Genomic DNA, 18,715 nt, shown 5'->3' with positions numbered 1-18,715 from the left:
CCCTTGATCCTGGGCTGCAGCAAACTGTAATCACGCCACTGCACTCCAGCCTGGGTGACAGAGTGAGACCTTGTCTCAAAGGAAGAAAAAAAGAGTTTCTTAAATGTTCAGAGGTATAGCAAAAGAATACTACAAGGATATTTGGTACCACTAGAAACTTTGTCAACCCTGCAAATCTTTAAGAGTGGGCAATTTGGAAAAGCCTTTCAGAGTGTAGACTAGAGGTGCCTGTGATACCTTGAGCAGCGCTGAGAGTCAGAAAGTCCCACATGGCAGTATGAGGCCGGAGACCAAGTGATGCTTAAGATTCTATCAGAAGTCCCCTGAACACATTCGACTTAAGCATGGATGACATCTCCTTTGGAGTTCAAATTATATCTTCAATATGGATACAAAACTAAGCCTTCAACCAGAATCTGGGGCAAGAGTATAAGTAAAGGCCTGTGTATCAAGTTATAAACCAAACTGCTAAATAAAATACGTCTTCCTCCCTTGACAAGTATACTTTCCTAACAACCCGAGGGCTGCATTTCCTATGCTGGAGTTCTATGACAGAGCATGGTGGCTTGGGGAAATCTTGCCCTCTGGCCCACTCTTCCCTTTTCTTCCCATCTCTGACTCTATCCTAGCCCCTAACGCCCATGTATGAGCATGGACACTCCAGCCTATACATCCATGCCATCCACCTCCCTGACAAACAGCTGATCCTTGGACACCTCTAGGCGTTGGGATATGTACCTGGTGTCATGGTCTGTCTTCAGGAACAAACCTGGAGAAGCTGCCGTTGCAAGGTTTAGAGTAAGGCTTGGAGCCCCTTGGACAGTGAATCCCATTGTTCCCTCCATGGGCCATGGTCTAGAGAGGAAGACTTGAGCTCTGGATGGGCACGTCCTCCTGGCCCCATGGACTCCAGTTCTAATAGTAGCAAGGCCTCCAACAATCCACCCCCTTGCTCTATGGAGTTGAGTAGTTTAAGTTACAGATACACCGTTAGTCATTGAGGGTCTTATTACTAGTGGTCAATAATTTCCACATTTTGTTACATGTACAGATAACAAGGGTTGTGCAATCTCAACCCCTTGACCCATGTTGCATCCATGCTAAGAGAATTCTTATAGATAAATTACAGATATAGATCATACATTTTACTTTACATAGGAGCATTGCTGTATCCTCTGGCTGTACCCATTTATTCATTATCAGTTGATTTAAGCTGTTAAAACCAACTTTGGTTAGGAAGATAGAGAGTAGTTTTAATGCTCTTCTCTTACAGGTTTGGTTTTTCTCTTTTTCTTGATTATAGCACCCTATTTAAGCTGGTTCACAAACCATTAGTGGAATTCCAGGGACAGCTGAATGGTGCTGGCAGCAGGGGTCCCAGCGAGCCAGGCTGGTGGTGATGTACTGTCAGCCTCCTTCCTGGGCGCTTTGGACTGTCCCTTACCAGGATCTGGTTTGTGACCATCTCCGCCTGTTAGTTGAGCCAAAGCTTAGAGCAGCAAGGACTTTCCCCATGTATGGTATTTTAATCTGTCAACCTCTACATTACTCTGGTCCTTCTTATAAAGAACTGTCATTGCAAGCACCCGTATCTCACTGGAAGTAGCATAGAGTTTAGCTAACTCCACATGAATGATAACTCCACATGAATGACAAGTTCGTACATGTTTTTACATTTAATAAGAAGGCAAATTCCACTTTTAAGGATGTGACATAGAGGTGTGGTAGCAGAAGTTGCTGTGAAGAACTGTGTCTCAGCTAGAGGAGTCTGCACCTTGAGGAAACCTGGAATTTCTAGAGGCTGTTATTTGCTTATGCTTGAGACAGTGGAGCATAGTGGTTAAGAGCAGGTGGTCTGACACTGAACTGTGAATTTAAAACCTGGCTCTGGCACTTATCACCAAGACCCAGGTAAATTATTTAAACTCTCTCTGTGCTTTACTTCCTCATCTGACAAATGGCAATAATAACTCCAGATAGTCATATATTAATACATGCAAAGCATTTAGAATAGTACCTGGCACCTTGAAAGTGACAGTGAGTCTTTATTATCTCCTGGGGTAGACATACAATATTTCCACATCCTACAGAAGATGTGAGCATTCAACAAATGCCAATTTTAGTGGCAGTGGGAAATGCCTGGTTCCTCCTTGTCATTACCTTTTTGGTTTCAATGCATCTCTTGTGCTTGGCTGTGACTGTGGACCATAGATAGTGCTATGTCCAGTCTCCTGGCGCCATCTTCCTCGTGTACTGCTGACCTTCTGTGGCAGGCGAACCCAGCACTACACATCACTCTTGTCTGAGGGATGGGAGCTCCCATTACACCTTCTTCTGTGAGCAGCTTTCAAAAACACTTCTCCTGGAAACAAAACAAGTGGTGGCTGCTTTATAGGAATGCAGTGCAAGATCTAAGGCGTTCCTTTTCTTTCTTTTAAGCTTTAGTTAAATTAATAAACATTGGTTAAATGAATGACCTGTGACCTTTATTTTCTGAATGGTGGAAGATGCTTTCATATTTCTGCCCTCTGGTAGCCCAACTGTGCCTCTCAGTAGCAAGTTGCTCTTTCTCAGATTAGTTAGTGGATCTCATCCATTTTAACATGGTACCACCATAAGATTCCATGTAAACATTTTTGTAGCCATTAACTCTCAACTCCATCTCCATCCATACAGCAAAATGTATGTAGACCCTTCACATTCAAAGGCAAATATAATATCATCGTGTCTTCTTCTTCCCTCCAACTCACATCATGGCATCACAAAAACTCCAGGAGGAGGTACCATTTTCTCTTTCACTTTGAAAATCGCTTGGGCCTGGAGAATTGACATTTAACTGCAAAAAAAAAAAAAAAATGTGTTAATAACACAATAATCTTAAATTGAACAATGGGGACAGAAATGTAATATGTAACACATTTTCTTCCAGTCACAGAAGATCTTATTAGACGGAATGCTGAACACAATGACTGTGTCATTTTTTCCCTGGAGGAACTCTCCTTGCATCAGCAAGAAATAGAAAGACTAGAACACATTGATAAATGGTGCCGGGATTTAAAAATTCTCTATCTTCAAAATAATCTTATTGGGAAAATTGGTAAGTTTCAGTACCTAGTTCTCATGGTTTCTTTAACATTGTGAATGAGAGAACTTTGGAAAGTGCTGTGTTATTTTTAGAAGACAACCACTGAAAAAGAATTCCATGGGAAAACAGACACAGCATCTCTCAGTGGTTGTGTGGGGGGCATTTCTCTGAACATTTCTGTGTGTAGTGAAAACAATTTCCAGCAAGGAGTTGGGAGAGCAGGTAAAGGTGAGGAACACATTAGTTGGCCTGATCATCTAAAAAGACAGAGAACACATCAGACCTGATTTTTTGTTTAAGTTTGAAAGGGAGGAGGCATTTGTCATCATTTTACATCACACTGCAAAACGAATTTATATGAGAATTGAGGGAGTCCTTGTCAGGTTACTGCAGAATTCAATAGCTAGTTTTGCTATATTTATTGTGACCATATATGTGCAAGGCATTGGGCTTAGTATTGGGTATTGAGGGGCTTCCAATTTGGAATGGAAATTAGGGGTAAATGCAGGAATGAGGTCAATGAAGATAAAAATATCAGCATTATAACTGATAAAGCTCTTCTAAGAAAGTGGCGTAGACTGGCAGCCAAGTGGGCTTGCTAATATTGCCCTCAGAATTAACCTGCTCACCCAGTTACAGGCAGAATTGGACAACCGCAAGTTTCTCCTCCCCGGGTGGGCCTTTGCTTCATGTCAGGAGGTAGGTTGAGACCATGTGCTCTCTGCTGGTAGGGAGATCCCAGAAACCAGGCAAGAGGGTAGGACTGGGCATGCTCAGTTTCTTCTCCTGATTAACCTATCAGATAAGTTGGTCTTCCTTCCCCCACCACACTTGACTTCTCTCACAGAAGAATGATGAATTAAAGGGCAGAGGGAAGGGAGGTCTGTGGAGTTACTCTAATGGAGGTCCTGCCACGTGGACACAGAAGGAGAATCCCTAGCACCCGGAAAGAGAAAGCACAGGCTCTGGCATCAGGTAGACCTGGGTCAGAACACTGCCTCTCCCGCCTCCCTGTATGCAGTGTGAAATTTGACAAGTCAGTTACTTGCCCAAGTCTTAGTTTTGCCATCTGTAAAATGGCTAATAATGCCTAATATATAAATCCATAGGGATTACATGAAATGATATGCTTAGTGCTTGCTCACCATAAGATAAGTACTCATTACAGGACAGCTGCTGTGCTGCTGCTGTTACCAATTTGATCATTTACCTCAGTGTGCCCCAGGCTAGCCAAATGAAGGTAGGAGCAGAAAGGAGAAGCCAGTGGAGTTGGAGGAAAAGGGATGGAGTCAGGGCTGAGGAGGCAGAGTGAGTGCCAACCCCTGTGTGCCCTGGCACGAGAACCCAGAGGTCAGCTTGCAGGATTATATTTAACTTCCCATGGTGATGTGCAGTGGTTCACAACGGGCATTTGGCAATGTCTGGAGATATTTTTGGTTGTCGCATGTGTATGGGAGGATGGGGAGAGGATGCTATTGGCATCTAGTGTATAGAGGCCAGGAATACTGCAAACCATCCTATAGTGCTCAGGATGCCCCCCCACCCCCTGCAAGAAAGAATATCCAGCCCAAAATGTTAGTATTGCTGAGGTTGAGAAATCCTGGTGATGTGGTTGCTTCTAGTTTCGTGGATAATTGAAAATTGGCTTCAGGCTTGCAAAAAGCCTAGACTTGCATCATTTTTGGAAGATTTACTAAAATTCTCTGTATTTTTTCAGTTAATTATTTTTGGCATCTTTAACTTGACCAGAAATTAGAAACTCTGGCACATTGTTCAATTAAAAAGGCTATTACAGAAAACCACCAGCTTTTATGCATGGGGGCATGAAAGAACGGTTCTAATTGTACAGATCTAAAAGAGTTCCCAAATTTTAATCTCCACAGCTGGGTCCATCACAATTACTAATTAGGAGCGTGGTATTTCAGTCCTTTTCAGAACTGTGAGAACGCTTAAATTTTTGCTTCCAAAGTACTCTTAAATTAAACACTCTTTTAAATCCTAATAATGGGATTTTTCAGTGCTACTCCACCCATAGGCCTTTAGGCACTTATTTAGCAAGTAAAACCACCCCTCTAGGATTCAGACTCGCTCTTGTGCCATTCAGGTAGAAGTTTGTGAAGCAGTTGCCTTTCCTAAAGCCCTGTTGCCCATGGGAAGACACAGATGGTCTGCGGAGGAAGGCGCCGCTTAGAGGTGACCCAAGAGGGAGCCCAGGGGCCATGTGGGGTCTTGTCAAGTGCCCCACCCCCAGACCTACTGAATCAGAACCTGTGGGCTCCTGGAATCAACCCTTTCAACAGCTTCCCAGTGGGCTGCATGCCTGGGCCAAGCTGAGAGCCACAGAGCTTCTTAAATCCGAGAAGGCAGAGGGTCTACTCCCAAGTTCGTGGGCCTGCTTAGGTGATGAGAACTGTTTCTAGAATGGTCTGGCTAGAACTCAGACTCCCTTTTCACTACCCAAGAAGCTCTTCCATTTTGACTTACAGAGCCTTTTTTTTTACCCCTCTGTCCAAGTTGGGCCCTGTGGTTTTGAGTTTACTTAGGAAACCCTCCCTGAGCAAATCTTACTTTTCTATAATATGACTCCTTTAGTGTTTAGAGGGTGATGCATATAACAAAGGTAGGGAAGGGAAATCCTATTTTGAAGAGGTATTTTATTGTGGGCTGGCCATTTTAACAATAATAAAGTATTTTGTTCAGAATGTGGATGAGACTGTCATAGTTCTTAGCACATAGAAACCTCCAAATCTGCTGGGCGCGGTGGCTCATGCCTGTAATCCCAACACTTTGGGAGGCTGAGGCAGGTGGATCACAAGGTCAGGAGATCGAGACCATCCTGGCTAACACAGTGAAACCCCATCTCTACTAAAAATACAAAAATTAGCCGGGCGTGGTGGCGGGCGCCTGTAGTCCCAGTTACTCAGGAGGCTGAGGCAGGAGAATGGTGTGAACCCGGGAGGCGGAGCTTGCAGTGAGCTGAGATTCTGCCACTGCACTCCAGCCTGGGTGACAGAGTGAGACTCTGTCTCTTAAAAAAAGAAAAAAGAAACCTCCAAATCTTTGACTATTGAATGCTCAGATGTTTCTAAAGAGCTTTTTCAAGCATTAGGATTACTTAGAATAATTTAAATTCTGAGAGAAACGTTTGTAATTTTTTTCCCCCAAATCCTCCGTTTAAACAATGCATAAATTGAGATTCAGAGATGTGAACTGTTATGTTCAGGTCTATGGAAACAAATATATGATGTTTTGTACATTTTAGATTAACTATTAGTGGTGATAAGGGTGATGATTATAAATCACTATGTTTGAGCTTCATGATATCCCTGAGAAATGGGCAGAGGAGGCACTAATTGAGTGAGGCTGCCCCCAGTGCACATTCCTTAGCAAAGTTTTCTACATTCCTGTCATCTTAGAAAGGACTGTTCTTTTAAGGTGTACTATAATGATTTAGTTCCAGGTTCTGGGGTCAACTTTCCTAGCTCTACCACTTAACCTTGGACAAGTGAATTAATTCTCTGTACCTTGGTATTCTGATTTGTAAAAAGGAGACAATAGTTTTGACCTCACAGGGTTATTATGAGGATTAAATAAGGTAATATATACTAAATGCTTAGAACATTGTGTGACATGTGATAAGCACTCAGCAATAGTTGCTATGGTATTATTAACTATTTTTCAAAGGCCCCATTTTGCAGCAATTCTGTGACTTGTTTATGCTTTTGTTTTGCATGTATTGGCTTTCATGTTTATTAAATAAGATAATTCTGTATCAGGTCGATTTTGGCTTCAAGTCAAAGAAACCCAACTAAATGTGGTAGAACAGTAAGGAAATAAATTTTCTTACCAACTTTAAGTCTAGAGGTAGAGAAGACTCCAGAATCAGTCAGGGTTGGTTGATTTCTTCTCTCTGCTCTACCAGCTCTGGGGCTTTGTCGTGCAGCTGCTTCCCTTATGATTGAGTATAAGTATCAATAGAGATAGTAATTCCTTATTAACATCCAGCAGGAAAAAGAGATAAGTACCCCCCAAGCATGGAATATAGATCCTTCCCTTTTATCTGATTAGGAGCACTGGGCGTGCATGTCCTCTCCTGTATCACACGGTTGCCAAGAGACTGCCATGGCTTTTTGGCTTAAACCTAGGTTCCTGAGCCATCAGTAGCAAGAGAGATTGGATTGTCATGCACTGGCCCAGCTTGCCTAAACCTATCTGCCTGGAGTTAGGGCTAGGTAGAGACATGAGCAAAACTGGGTGTCATTAGGAAGGATGGAGGGAGAGATGGGTCCTCCTTAGGCAGCCACCATGTCTGACGTACAGGTATAGATTTGGAAAAGCAACATGGTTTTGATAACCATAATAATAATCTTTAGATTTTCTTTATTATTTTAGTAATAGATTACATAAAATTGTCTTTATTTTGAAGATTAATTATCTTAATCACATTATCTTATATTTCAGAAAATGTTAGCAAACTCAAGAAACTTGAATATTTGAATTTAGCTTTAAACAACATTGAAAAAATAGAAAACTTGGAAGGTAAGACTGTTTCTTCTATTATGCTATTATGAATTAAAATTGAGATTTTAAGTTAGAAGGCCGGATGTGGTGGCTGACTGTAATCCCAGCACTTTGGGAGGCCGAGGCAGGCAGATCACCTGAGGTCAGGAGTTTGAGACCAGCCTGACCAATGTGATTAAATCCCATCTCTACTAAGAATACAAAAATTAGCCAGGCGTGGTGGCATGCACCTGTAATCCCAGCTACTCGGGAGGCTGAGACAGGAGAATTGCTTGAACCCAGGAGGCAGAGGTTGCAGTGAGCTGAGATCGCACCATTGCACTCCAGCCTGAACAACAAGAGCGAAACTCTGTCCCCCCAAAAAAGAAAAATGTTAGATTTAAACAGTCTCGTATAAAAATAGGCATGCTTTTAAAATTAACATTTTACATACATCTTATAGTTATTCTTCTTATAAAAATTCAAACAATAAGGTGATATGTAAATTCAAAAATGGAAGTCCATTTCACCCTTTCCTAACTTAGCCTCCTCAGAGGTAGCCAGAATTAACACTTGGGTATATACAAGGTGGTTTTGTTTCCTTTTGCTTTCTATTAATGGTATCATACTATGAGTATGGTTTTGAAAATTAGTTTCTTCCTTACAATTACCTTGCTTTTTTAATATCCAGGAAAGGGGGCATGGGGCTACATACTGGAATCATTGTAGATTGATTTATCTAACCATCTGTCCGCAGATGGACATTTGGGTGCGTTCCAGCATTTGCTATAATAAGCATGGCTACAGTGAGCCTCCTTCTACATTTTACTTTGTGTACATGTGCACAGTTTTTTCTAGGACAGACACTTAGAAATGGAATTCCTGCATTTAAATCAGCATATTTTGAAAGATACTGCCAAGTTGTTCTCCAAAATATTTATTGTATCGATTTGTACTTATACTGATAGTCCATGTGAGTACTGATTTCTACACAACTTCACTAATACCTTCTATAAACAATATTTTTTAAGATAGGAAGATATTTTTGTTTGTTTATTTTTATAGTAGCCATCCTACCCTAATAGGTGTGAAGTGGTATGTTATTGTGCTTCTGATTTGCGTTTACCTAATGATTAATGATGTCGAGCATTTTTTATGTGCTTACTGGCCACTTGAATATCTTCTTTGGAAAAATGTTTATTCAAAGCTTTGGCCCATTTTTAAATTAGTTATATTGTTTGTCTTTTTACTGTTAAGTTGTAAGTGTTCTTTATATAATCCAGATGCTAGACTTCGATCAGATACTTGATTTGCAGATATATTCTTCCAATTTGTGGGTTTTCTTTTCAACTTTTGTGGTGGTGGCCTCTGAGGCACAATTGTTCTTAGTTTTGTCTGTAGTTTGTTTGTTTCCCTATAGGTGTCTTCGGTTTTACTGTCTGGATAGTAGGGGCCTTTATAGAATGAATTGAGAAGTGCTTCTTATTCGATTTTTTTCAGAGAGCTTGTAAAAAATTTGTGTTAATTCTTCTTTAAATATTTGTTAGAATACACCAGGAAAGCCATCTGGTCCTGGACTTTTCTTTGGGAAAGTTTACTGATTATTAATTTAATCTCTTTACTTATTATAGGTCTATTCAGATTTTCTATTTCTTCTTGACTCAGTTTTGGAAGGTTATGTCTTTCTAGAATTTGTCTATTTCACTTAGGTCATCTCATTCTTTACCATACAGTTATTTTTACTGCTCCCTTATTATCTTTTTCATTTTTTAAATGTCAATAGTAAAGTCTTATCTTTCATTCCTAATTTACTAAATTTGAGTGTTCTCTTTTTTTTCTGGTTAACGTGTGGCTAACAGTTTGTCAATTTGGTCAGTCTTTTCAAAGAACTAACTTGATTTTGTTGATTTTGTCTATTGTTTTATATTCTCTATTTTGTTTGTTTCCATTGTAATCCTTATTATTTCTTTCTCTTTGTGTTTTCTCTTTTTTCTAGTTTCTTAAGACAGACAATTAGGTTATTGATTTGAGTCATTCTTTTTTATGGAGGCATAAATAAAATTCTATGAATTTTCTTCTGAGTATTACTTTTTTGCATCTAAGTTTTGATATGTTGTGCTTTTCTTTTAATTCATCTCAAAGCATTTTCTGATTTTTTTTTTGCAATTTTTTTCTTTAACTCATTACTTATGTAGCAGTGTTGTTTAATTTCCACATCTTTGTGACTTTCCCACATTTTCTTATTTTACTGATTTCTAGTTTCATTCCATTGAGGTCAAAGAAATACTTTCTTTGATTTTAATTACTTTAAGCTTATTGAAACTTGTTTTATGGCCCAACATTTGATCTATCCTAGAGGCTGTTCCATGTACATTTGGGAAGAATGTACATGCTGCTCTTCTTGGGTTTATTGTTCTAAATATGCCTGTTGGGTCTAGCCTTTTGTTTCTTTCTTTCCTACTCTTCTATTTCCTTGCTGATATTCTGTCTAATTGTTTTATCTATTATTAAAAGCAGGTCATTGCTGTCTCCAACTATTATTGTTGAATTGTCCCTAGCTCCCTTCAATAATGTCAGTTTTTGCTTTAGATATTTTGGGACTCTGCTCTTAGGTGCATATATGTTTATAATTTTCTTATCTTTTTGATAAATTGATGTCATTATTATTATAAAATACCCTTTTTTGTCTATAGTTACAATATTTGCCTCAAGTCTATTTTGTCTGGTATTAGTATAGTCACTCCAGCTCTCTCTTTTTCTTTTTGGTTACCATTTGTATGGTATAACTTTTCCTGTCTTTTACCTTTCCAACTATTTCTATCTTTGAATCTAAAATGCTTCTATTTAAATAGCATATAGATGAATCATGTTTTGATTTTTAATCTGTCCTGTCAATCTCTGCCTTTTAATTTGGGAGATTAACCCATTTACACATAATGTAATTAGCAATAAGGCAGAATTTGTGTCTGTTATTTGCAATGTGTTTTCTATATATCTTATGTCTACCGTGTTCTTCTGTTTTTGGATTACCGTTTTCGTTTTTGTTATTTTTGTGTGTACCATTTTAGTTCCCTTGTTCTTTTACTGTATATTTTTGAGTTATTTTCTTAGTGGTTTTCCTGGAAATTACAATGAATATCTTAATTTATAACAATCTAGTTCAAATTAATACCAACTTCATTTCAATAGTATACAGACTTTGCTCCTGTGTAGTTTAGTTTTCTTCCCTTCGTTTATGCTGTTATTGTCACATATCACATCTTTATATATTACGTGCCTATTAACATAGATTTATAATTATTTCTTTTTGCAGCCGTCTTTTAAATAATTTAGGAGAAGAAAATAGGTACAAGCAAAAATAAATTTATATTGTCTTTTATATTTACCTATATAGTTACCTTTAGTAATTGTTCCTATTTTATCAAATGAATTTGAGTTTCTCCCTAGTGTCTTTTCATTTCAGCCTAAAAAACACTATTTACTATTTCTTGTAGCATAAATCTGTTAGTGAAAAACTCTCATTTTTGTCTGTCTAAAAAATCTTATTTTCCATTTTTGAAGGAGAGTTTTCCCAGATAGAGAATTATTCGTTGACAATTACATTTTTACCATTTCTTCTTTCCTTCCTCCCTTCCTTCTTCCATCTATCCATCCATCTATCTACCTATTATCTTTTCCAATAACTTTCTTTTGTGTTTTTTAAATCTCCCCAAGAACTTCTTTCAATTGGAGTTTAGTAGTATTATACTGATCTTTCGTGCCTTTTAACCTGCATCTTTTATTTAATTCCATTTTTCTTGATATTATACATTTTGAAATATTTCACCAGATTCAAATTCCAAATAATCATTTTCTTTTCATCCCTGTTCGTTTTATAGTTCAGTCCATCTACAATTAACTCTTTATTTTGGCCATACTTTTTTTTATTGTACTTGAAGTTCTGGGTGCATGTGCAGAACATGCAGGTTTGTTACATAGGTATGCATGTGCCATGGTGGTTTGCTGCACCCATCAACCCGTCATCTACATTAGGTAGTTCTTCTAATGCTATTCCTCCCCTAGCTCCCCAGCCCCCAACAGGCCCTGGTGTGTGATGTTCCCCTCCCTGTGTCCATGTGTTCTTATTGTTCAATTCCCACTTATGAGTGAGAACATGTGGTGTTTGGTTTTCTGTTCTTGTGTTAGTTTGCTGAGAATGATGGTTTCCAGCATCATCCATGTCCCTGCAAAGGACATGAACTCACCTTTTTTATGGCTGCATAATATTCCATGGTGTATATGTGAATTTGGGCCATACTTTTTATTCTTCTAAACTATGTTCTGATTGCTTTGTTCCTGTGGTGTGTATTCTTATTTTATGGATGAGATATCTTTGAAATCTCTTTGGAGATAATTGTTGGAACTTTTTGCTGTCAATTTTTTTCATCCCGTGAATTATCTTCTTCATCTGAGGTTTTCTGTTTTATATTGCAGGCTTCTATCTTGTGCTATTTTTCTCTAAATGTCTGGTAACATTTGGTGTCTGATTACAGTCACAAAGGATTTGGTGTATTAGGTAGCTTGTGTGACTTATTCTGCAGTTGTGAGGTTCTGCTTGCCTATCCAGCCTCAGCCTGCCTGGCAGAGCCACTGTGCACTCTGTGAGTGGGTGGGGCATGCTGACTAGCAGACTTCACTTTAGAGTGCAGGGCCATGGAATAGAGGTAGACAAGCTGCTCTCCCCACCCCACTGCCATCTGCTAATAGCTGAAATTAGGAGGACTTTACTTAGGTCATGGTGGATTTAGCCTATTTGCCTACTAGGGTAAAAATGGGTATTCCAGTGACTATGAAGTTTATTTATTAACAATTACATAAATCTACATCATATATTTTTATTTTTCATTCTCAAAAATTACCATTACCAAAGTCATCAAACCTGGACTCAGTCCTGGGATCAAGATGATCCTTTTCATCACTGGCATTTTTCTGCATTAGAAATGGAGTCATTGTTCTCTTCCAGCTAACACTTTACAGCCCTGTTCTCCTGTGAACAAATGGAATAACAAAATTTACTCTATGTCCATGTTTTGTGGTAATGAAGTTTCTATCTAAAATGCCAAAGAAATAATTAAAACTGGGACTGTTGGCTGGGTTGTCCAGCGCTTGTTAATTTGTGAAGTAAGTATTCTTAACACCATATGAGTTCTGTTTGTGTGAGTTGTTTTATTTATATACCACTAGAGGGCAGCATCGTCACTATTGTCTTTTTGAGCTTGGCAAACTGCAGGCCGGCCCCCTCCTGCCTTTTACCTGGACAGGTCTTTTAGTGCTCTGCTTTCCAGCTTTAACACGGATGAACTGGGTGTAGGGTACCCTGAGGATTGTTTGGTGAGGGCGGTGGAGGGGGATAGTGGGAATGGAGAATGCATCCTATCTGCTGGCAAATATGTACTTTTGTTTAATTTTAAGGGCTTGAGGTGACAGAGGAGGAAGATGGGGGTACACCTTCAGTCCACCTGCTTAAGTAAATCTCAAAATAATTTAAAAAATAAATTGTCATGCTTTTTTACTTTTTTTTCCTTGGATGGCAAAAACAATAGCTAGTATCCTTTGTTTTTTTTTTTCTTTTTCTCCTGTTGAGGATTCACCAGGGTAGAATAAAGTGCTTTTGTTTTCCATCCCTTACCCTAACCTGGAAGGAGAGGTGGAATTTCCCATAGCATGAGCTCCCCCACCTGCCTTGGGCAGTCAGTGTTGTGGATTTCCATGATTTTAGACCCCAGAGGGTCAGTGAGCTGGATCTCCGCAGAACAGGAGATAGAGGCTGGGACTCTGCTGAAGGAAGCAGTGCTGAACTCCAGAGATGAAATTTTCTCAAGTTTGGCCAGTTTGGCAAGAATCGTTCATATTTGGGATGACAGACATAGTTTAATTTCTTAATTGTAGGCAAAGTAGACATTAAAATTTGACACTTTGAAAAATATTATGTACATTTGAAGGGTTCTGTATCTACAAACTTATAGCAACATCCAAAGATATATGACATTTTCACCTCACTGGAGTCTTTCAAATGTCAGTCTTTTCTTATATGAAAGAAAAATGTAATTAAAATATCTTCTAGAGCCTCCTAAATTAAACTTAAGAAATGCCACCTAACCTATCTTAAGTCAGATTACCCCAAATATATCTTCCACATTTATGAAATTCATCTGTCATTTTTGCCAATGTAAAATAAACATAGAAACAGAGATATAGACTGTTTTATTTATAGATATAGTTTTGTACACATCCTTCATATAGTGGCTGAGTCTACATTTTTATAATTTAACAACTGCATTATCAAGTCTATTAACGTGTTTTATTTTTTATTTTTATTTTTTATTATACTTTAAGTTCTAGGGTACATGTGCACAACATGCAGGTTTGTTACATATGTATGCAAGTGCCATGTTGGTGTGCTGCACCCATTAACTCGTCATTTACATTAGATATATCTCCTAATGCTATCCCTCCCCCCTTCCCCCACCCTACAACAGGCCCCGGTGTGTGATGTTCCCCACCCTGTGTCCAAGTGTTCTCATTGTTCAATTCCCACCTATGAGTGAGAACATGCAGTGTTTGGTTTTCTGTCTTTGCAATAGTTTGCTCAAAATGATGGTTTCCAGCTTCATCCATGTCCCTACAAAGGACATGAACTTATCCTTTTTTATGGCTGCATAGTATTCCATGGTGTATATGTGCCACATTTTCTTAATCCAGTCTATCATTGATGGACATTTGGGTTGGTTCCAAGTCTTTGCTATTGTGAATAGTGCGACAATAAACATATGTGTACATGTGTCTTTATAGCAGCATGATTTATAATCCTTTGGGTATATACCCAGTAATGGGATGGCTGGGTCAAATGGTATTTCTAGTTGTAGATCCTTGAGGAATCACCACACTGTCTTCCATAATGGTTGAACTAGTTTACAGTCCCACTGACAGTGTAAAAGTGTTCCTATTTCTCCACATCCTCTCCAGCACCTGTTGTTTCTTGACTTTTTAATGATTGCTATTCGAACTGGCGTGAGATGGTATCTCATTGTGGTTTTGATTTGTATTTCTCTGATGGCCAGTGATGATGAGCATTTTTTCATGTGTCTGTTGGCGGCATAAATGTCTTCTTTTGAGAATTGTCTGTTCATATTTTTTGCCCACTTTTTGGTGGGGTTGTTTGATTTTTTCTTGTAAATTCGTTTAAGTTCTTTGTAGATTCTGGATATTATCCCTTTGTCAGATGGGTAGATTGTAAAAATTTTCTCCCATTCTGTATGTTGCCTGTTTGCTCTGATGGTGGTTTCTTTTGCTGTGCAGAAGCTCTTTAGTTTAATTAGAACCCATTTATCAATTTTAGCTTTTGTTGCCATTGCTTTTGGTGTTTTAGTCATAAAGTCCTTGCCCATGCCTATGTCTTGAATGGTATTGCCTAGGTTTTCTTCTAGGGTTTTTATGGTTTTAGGTCTAACATTTAAGTCTTTAATCCATCTTGAATTAATTTTTGTTAAGGTGTAAGGAAGGGATCCAATTTCAGCTTTCTACATATGGCTAGCCAGTTTTCCCAGCACCATTTATTAAATAGGGAATCCTTTCCCCATTTCTTGTTTTTGTCAGGTTTGTCAAAGATCAGATGGTTGTAGATGCGTGGTGTTATTTATGAGGGCTGTGTTCTGTTCCATTGGTCTATATCTCTGTTTTGGTACCAGTACCATGCTGTTTTGGTTACTATAGCCTTGTAGTATAGTTTGAAGTCAGGTAGCATGATGCCTCCAGCTTTGTTCTTTTGCCTTAGGATTGTCTTGGCAATGTGAGCTCTTTTTTGGTTCCATATGAACTTTAAAGTAGTTTTTTCCAATTCTGTGAAGAAAGTCATTGGTAGCTTGAATGGGGATGGCATTGAATCTATAAATTACCTTGGGCAGTATGGCCATTTTCACGATATTGATTCTTCCTAGCTGTGAGCATGGAATGTTCTTCCATTTGTTTGTGTCCTCTTTTATTTCGTTGAGCAGTGGTTTGTAGTTCTTGAAGAGGTCCTTCACATCCCTTGTAAGTTGGATTCCTAGGTTATTTTATTCTCTTTGAAGCAACTGCAAATGGGAATTCACTCATGATTTGGCTCTCTATTTGTCATCTGTTATTGGTGTATAGGAATGCTTGTGATTTTTGCACATTGATTTTGTATCCTGAGACTTTGCTGCAGTTGCTTCTCAGCTTAAAGAGATTTTGGGCTGAGACGATGGGGTTTTCTAAATATACAGTCATGTCACCTGCAAACAGGGACAATTTGACTTCCTCTTTTCCTAATTGAATACCCTTTATTTCCTTCTCCTGCCTAATTGCCCTGGCCAGAGCTTCCAACACTATGTTGAATAGGAGTGGTGAGAGAGGGCATCCCTGTCTTGTGCCTGTTTTCAAAGGGAATGCTTCCAGTTTTTGCCCATTCAGTATGATATTGGCTGTGGGTTTGTCATAAATAGCTCTTATTATTTTGAGATATGTCCCATCAATACCTAGTTTATTGAGAGTTTTTAGCATGAAGGGCTGTTGAATTTTGTCAAAGGCCTTTTCTGCATCTGTTGAGATAATCCTGTGGTTTTTGTCTTTGGTTCTGTTTATATGCTGGATTACGTTTATTGATTTGCGTATGTTGAACCGGCCTTGCATCCCAGGGATGAAGCCCACTTGATCATGGTGGATAAGCTTTTTGATGTGCTGCTGGTTTTGCCAGTATTTTATTGAGGATTTTTGCATCTATGTTCATCAGGGATATTGGCCTGAAACTCTCTTTTTTCGTTGTGTCTCTGCCAGGCTTTGGTATCAGGATGATGCTGGCCTCATAAAATGAGTTAGGGAGGATTCGCTCTTTTTCTATTGATTGGAATAGTTTCAGAAGGAATGGTACCAGCTCCTCTTTGTACCTCTGGTAGAATTTGGCTGTGAATCCGTCTGGTCCTGGACTTTTTTTGGTTGGTAGGCTATTAATTATTGCCTCAATTTCAGAGCCTGTTATTGGTCTATTCAGGGATTCACCTTCTTCCTGGTTTAGTCTTGGGATGGTGTATATGTCCAGGAATTTATCCATTTCCTCTAGATTTTCTAGTTTATTTGTGTAGAGGTGTTTATAATATTCTCTGATGGTAGTTTGAATTTATGTGGGATTGGTGGTGATATCCCCTTTATCATTTTTTGTTGTGTCTTTTGATTCTTCTCTCTTTTCTTCTGTATTAGTGTTGCTAGCAGTCTATCAATGTTGTTGATCTTTTCAAAAAACCAGCTCCTGAATTCATTGATTTTTTGAAGGGTTTTTTGTGTCTCTATCTCCTTCAGTTCTGCTCTGATCTTAGTTATTTCTTGCCTTCTGCTAGCCTTTGAATTTGCTCTTGCTTCTCTAGTTCTTTTAACTGTGATGTTAGTATGTCAATTTTAGATCTTTCCTGCTTTTTCTTGTGGGCATTTAGTGCTATAAATTTCCCTCTACACACTGCTTTAAATGTGTCCCAGAGATTCTGGTATGTTGTGTCTTTGTTCTCATCGGTTTCAAAGAACATCTTTATTTCTGCCTTCATTTCATTATGTACCCAGTAATCATTCAGGAGCAGGTTGTTCAGTTTCCATGTGGTTGAGCGGTTTTGAGTGAGTTTCTCAATCCCGAGTTCGAGTTTGATTGCACTGTGGTCTGAGAGACAGTTTGTTATAATTTCTATTCTTTTACATTTGCTGATGAGTGCTTTACTTCCAACTATGTGGTCAATTTTGGAATAAGTGCATTGTGGTGGTGAGAAGAATGTATATTCTGTTGATTTGGGGTGGAGAGTTCTGTAGATGTCTATTAGGGCCGCTTGGTGCAGAGCTGAGTTCAATTCCTGGATATCCTTGTTAACTTTCTGTCTCGTTGATCTGTCTAATGTTGACAGTGGGGTGTTAAAGTCTCCCATTATTATCGTGTGGGAGTGTAAGACTCTTTGTAGGTCTCTAAGGACTTACTTTATGAGTCTGAGTGCTCCTGTATTGGGTACATATATATTTAGGATAGTTAGCTCTTCTTGTTGAATTGATCCTTTACCACTATGTAATGGCCTTGTTTTTGATCTTTGTTGGTTTAAAGTCTGTTTTATCCGAGACTGGGATTGCAACCCTTGCTTTTTTTTTTTTGTTTTCCGTTTGCTTGGTAGATCTTCCTCCTTCTCTTTATTTTGAGCCTATGTGTGTCTCTGCACGTGAGATGGGTCTCCTGAATACAGCACCCTGATGGGTCTTGACTCTTTATTCAATTTGCCAGTCTGTGTCTTTTAATTGGAGCATTTAGCCCATTTACATTTAAGGCTAATATTGTTGTGTGTGAATTTGAACCTGTCATTATGATGTTAGCGGGTTATTTTGCTTGTTAGTTGATGCAGTTTCTTCCTAGCATTGATGGTTTTTACAATTTGGCATGATTTTGCAGTGGCTGGTACCAGTTGTTCCTTTCCATGTTTAGTGCTTCCTTCAGGAGCTCTTTTAGGGCAGGCCTGGTGGTGACAAAATCTCTCAGCATTTGCTTGTCTGTAAAGGACTTTATTTCTCCTTCACTTATGAAGCTTAGTTTGGCTGGATATGAAATTCTGGATTGAAAATTCTTTTCTTTAAGAATGTTGAATATTGGCCCCCACTCTCTTCTGGCTTGTAGAGTTTCTGCTGAGAGATCTGCTCTTAGTCTGATGGGTTCCCTTTGTGGGTAGCCCAACCTTTCTCTCTGGCTGCCCTTAACATTTTTTTCCTTCATTTCAACTTTGGTGAATCTGACAATTATGTGGCCTGGAGTTCCTCTTCTCGAGGAGTATCTTTGTGGCGTTCTCTGTATTTCCTGAATTTGAATGTTGTCCGGCCTTGCTAGGTTGGGGAAGTTCTCCTGGATAATATCCTGCAGAGTGTTTTCCAACTTGGTTCCATTCTCCCCATCACTTTCAGGTACACCAATCAGACGTAGATTTGGTCTTTTCACATAGTCCCATATTTCTGGGAGGATTTGTTCATTTCTTTTTACTCATTTTTTCTCTAAACTTCTCTTCTCGCTTCATTTCATTCATTTGGTCTTCAATCACTGATACCCCTTCTTCCACTTGATCG

At 38.9% G+C, this 18,715-nt stretch overlaps 1 protein-coding gene across 3 annotated transcripts in view; it reads left to right on the top strand.

The window, feature by feature from the left end:
* The window catches only part of LRRC6 (leucine rich repeat containing 6), a 103,795-nt gene that overhangs the window by 10,947 nt on the left and 74,133 nt on the right, over positions 1-18,715 (top strand). For 2 of the 3 annotated variants that reach the window (XM_003256217.2, XM_030795227.1), the window contains exons 2-3: positions 2,930-3,097; positions 7,547-7,624. The exons of the other annotated variant lie outside the window; for it this stretch is intronic. In XM_003256217.2, coding sequence (XP_003256265.1) covers positions 2,930-3,097; positions 7,547-7,624 — 246 coding nt within the window. The remainder of the gene's footprint in view (positions 1-2,929; positions 3,098-7,546; positions 7,625-18,715) is intronic. 3 annotated transcript variants of the gene reach the window in all.

The sequence above is a fragment of the Nomascus leucogenys genome, chromosome 16 (assembly GCF_006542625.1).
Source record: "Nomascus leucogenys isolate Asia chromosome 16, Asia_NLE_v1, whole genome shotgun sequence".
Lineage (NCBI taxonomy): Eukaryota > Metazoa > Chordata > Mammalia > Primates > Hylobatidae > Nomascus > Nomascus leucogenys.
The sequence above is the reverse complement of the archived record's forward strand: the minus strand, read 5'-3'. Positions and strand labels throughout refer to the sequence as shown.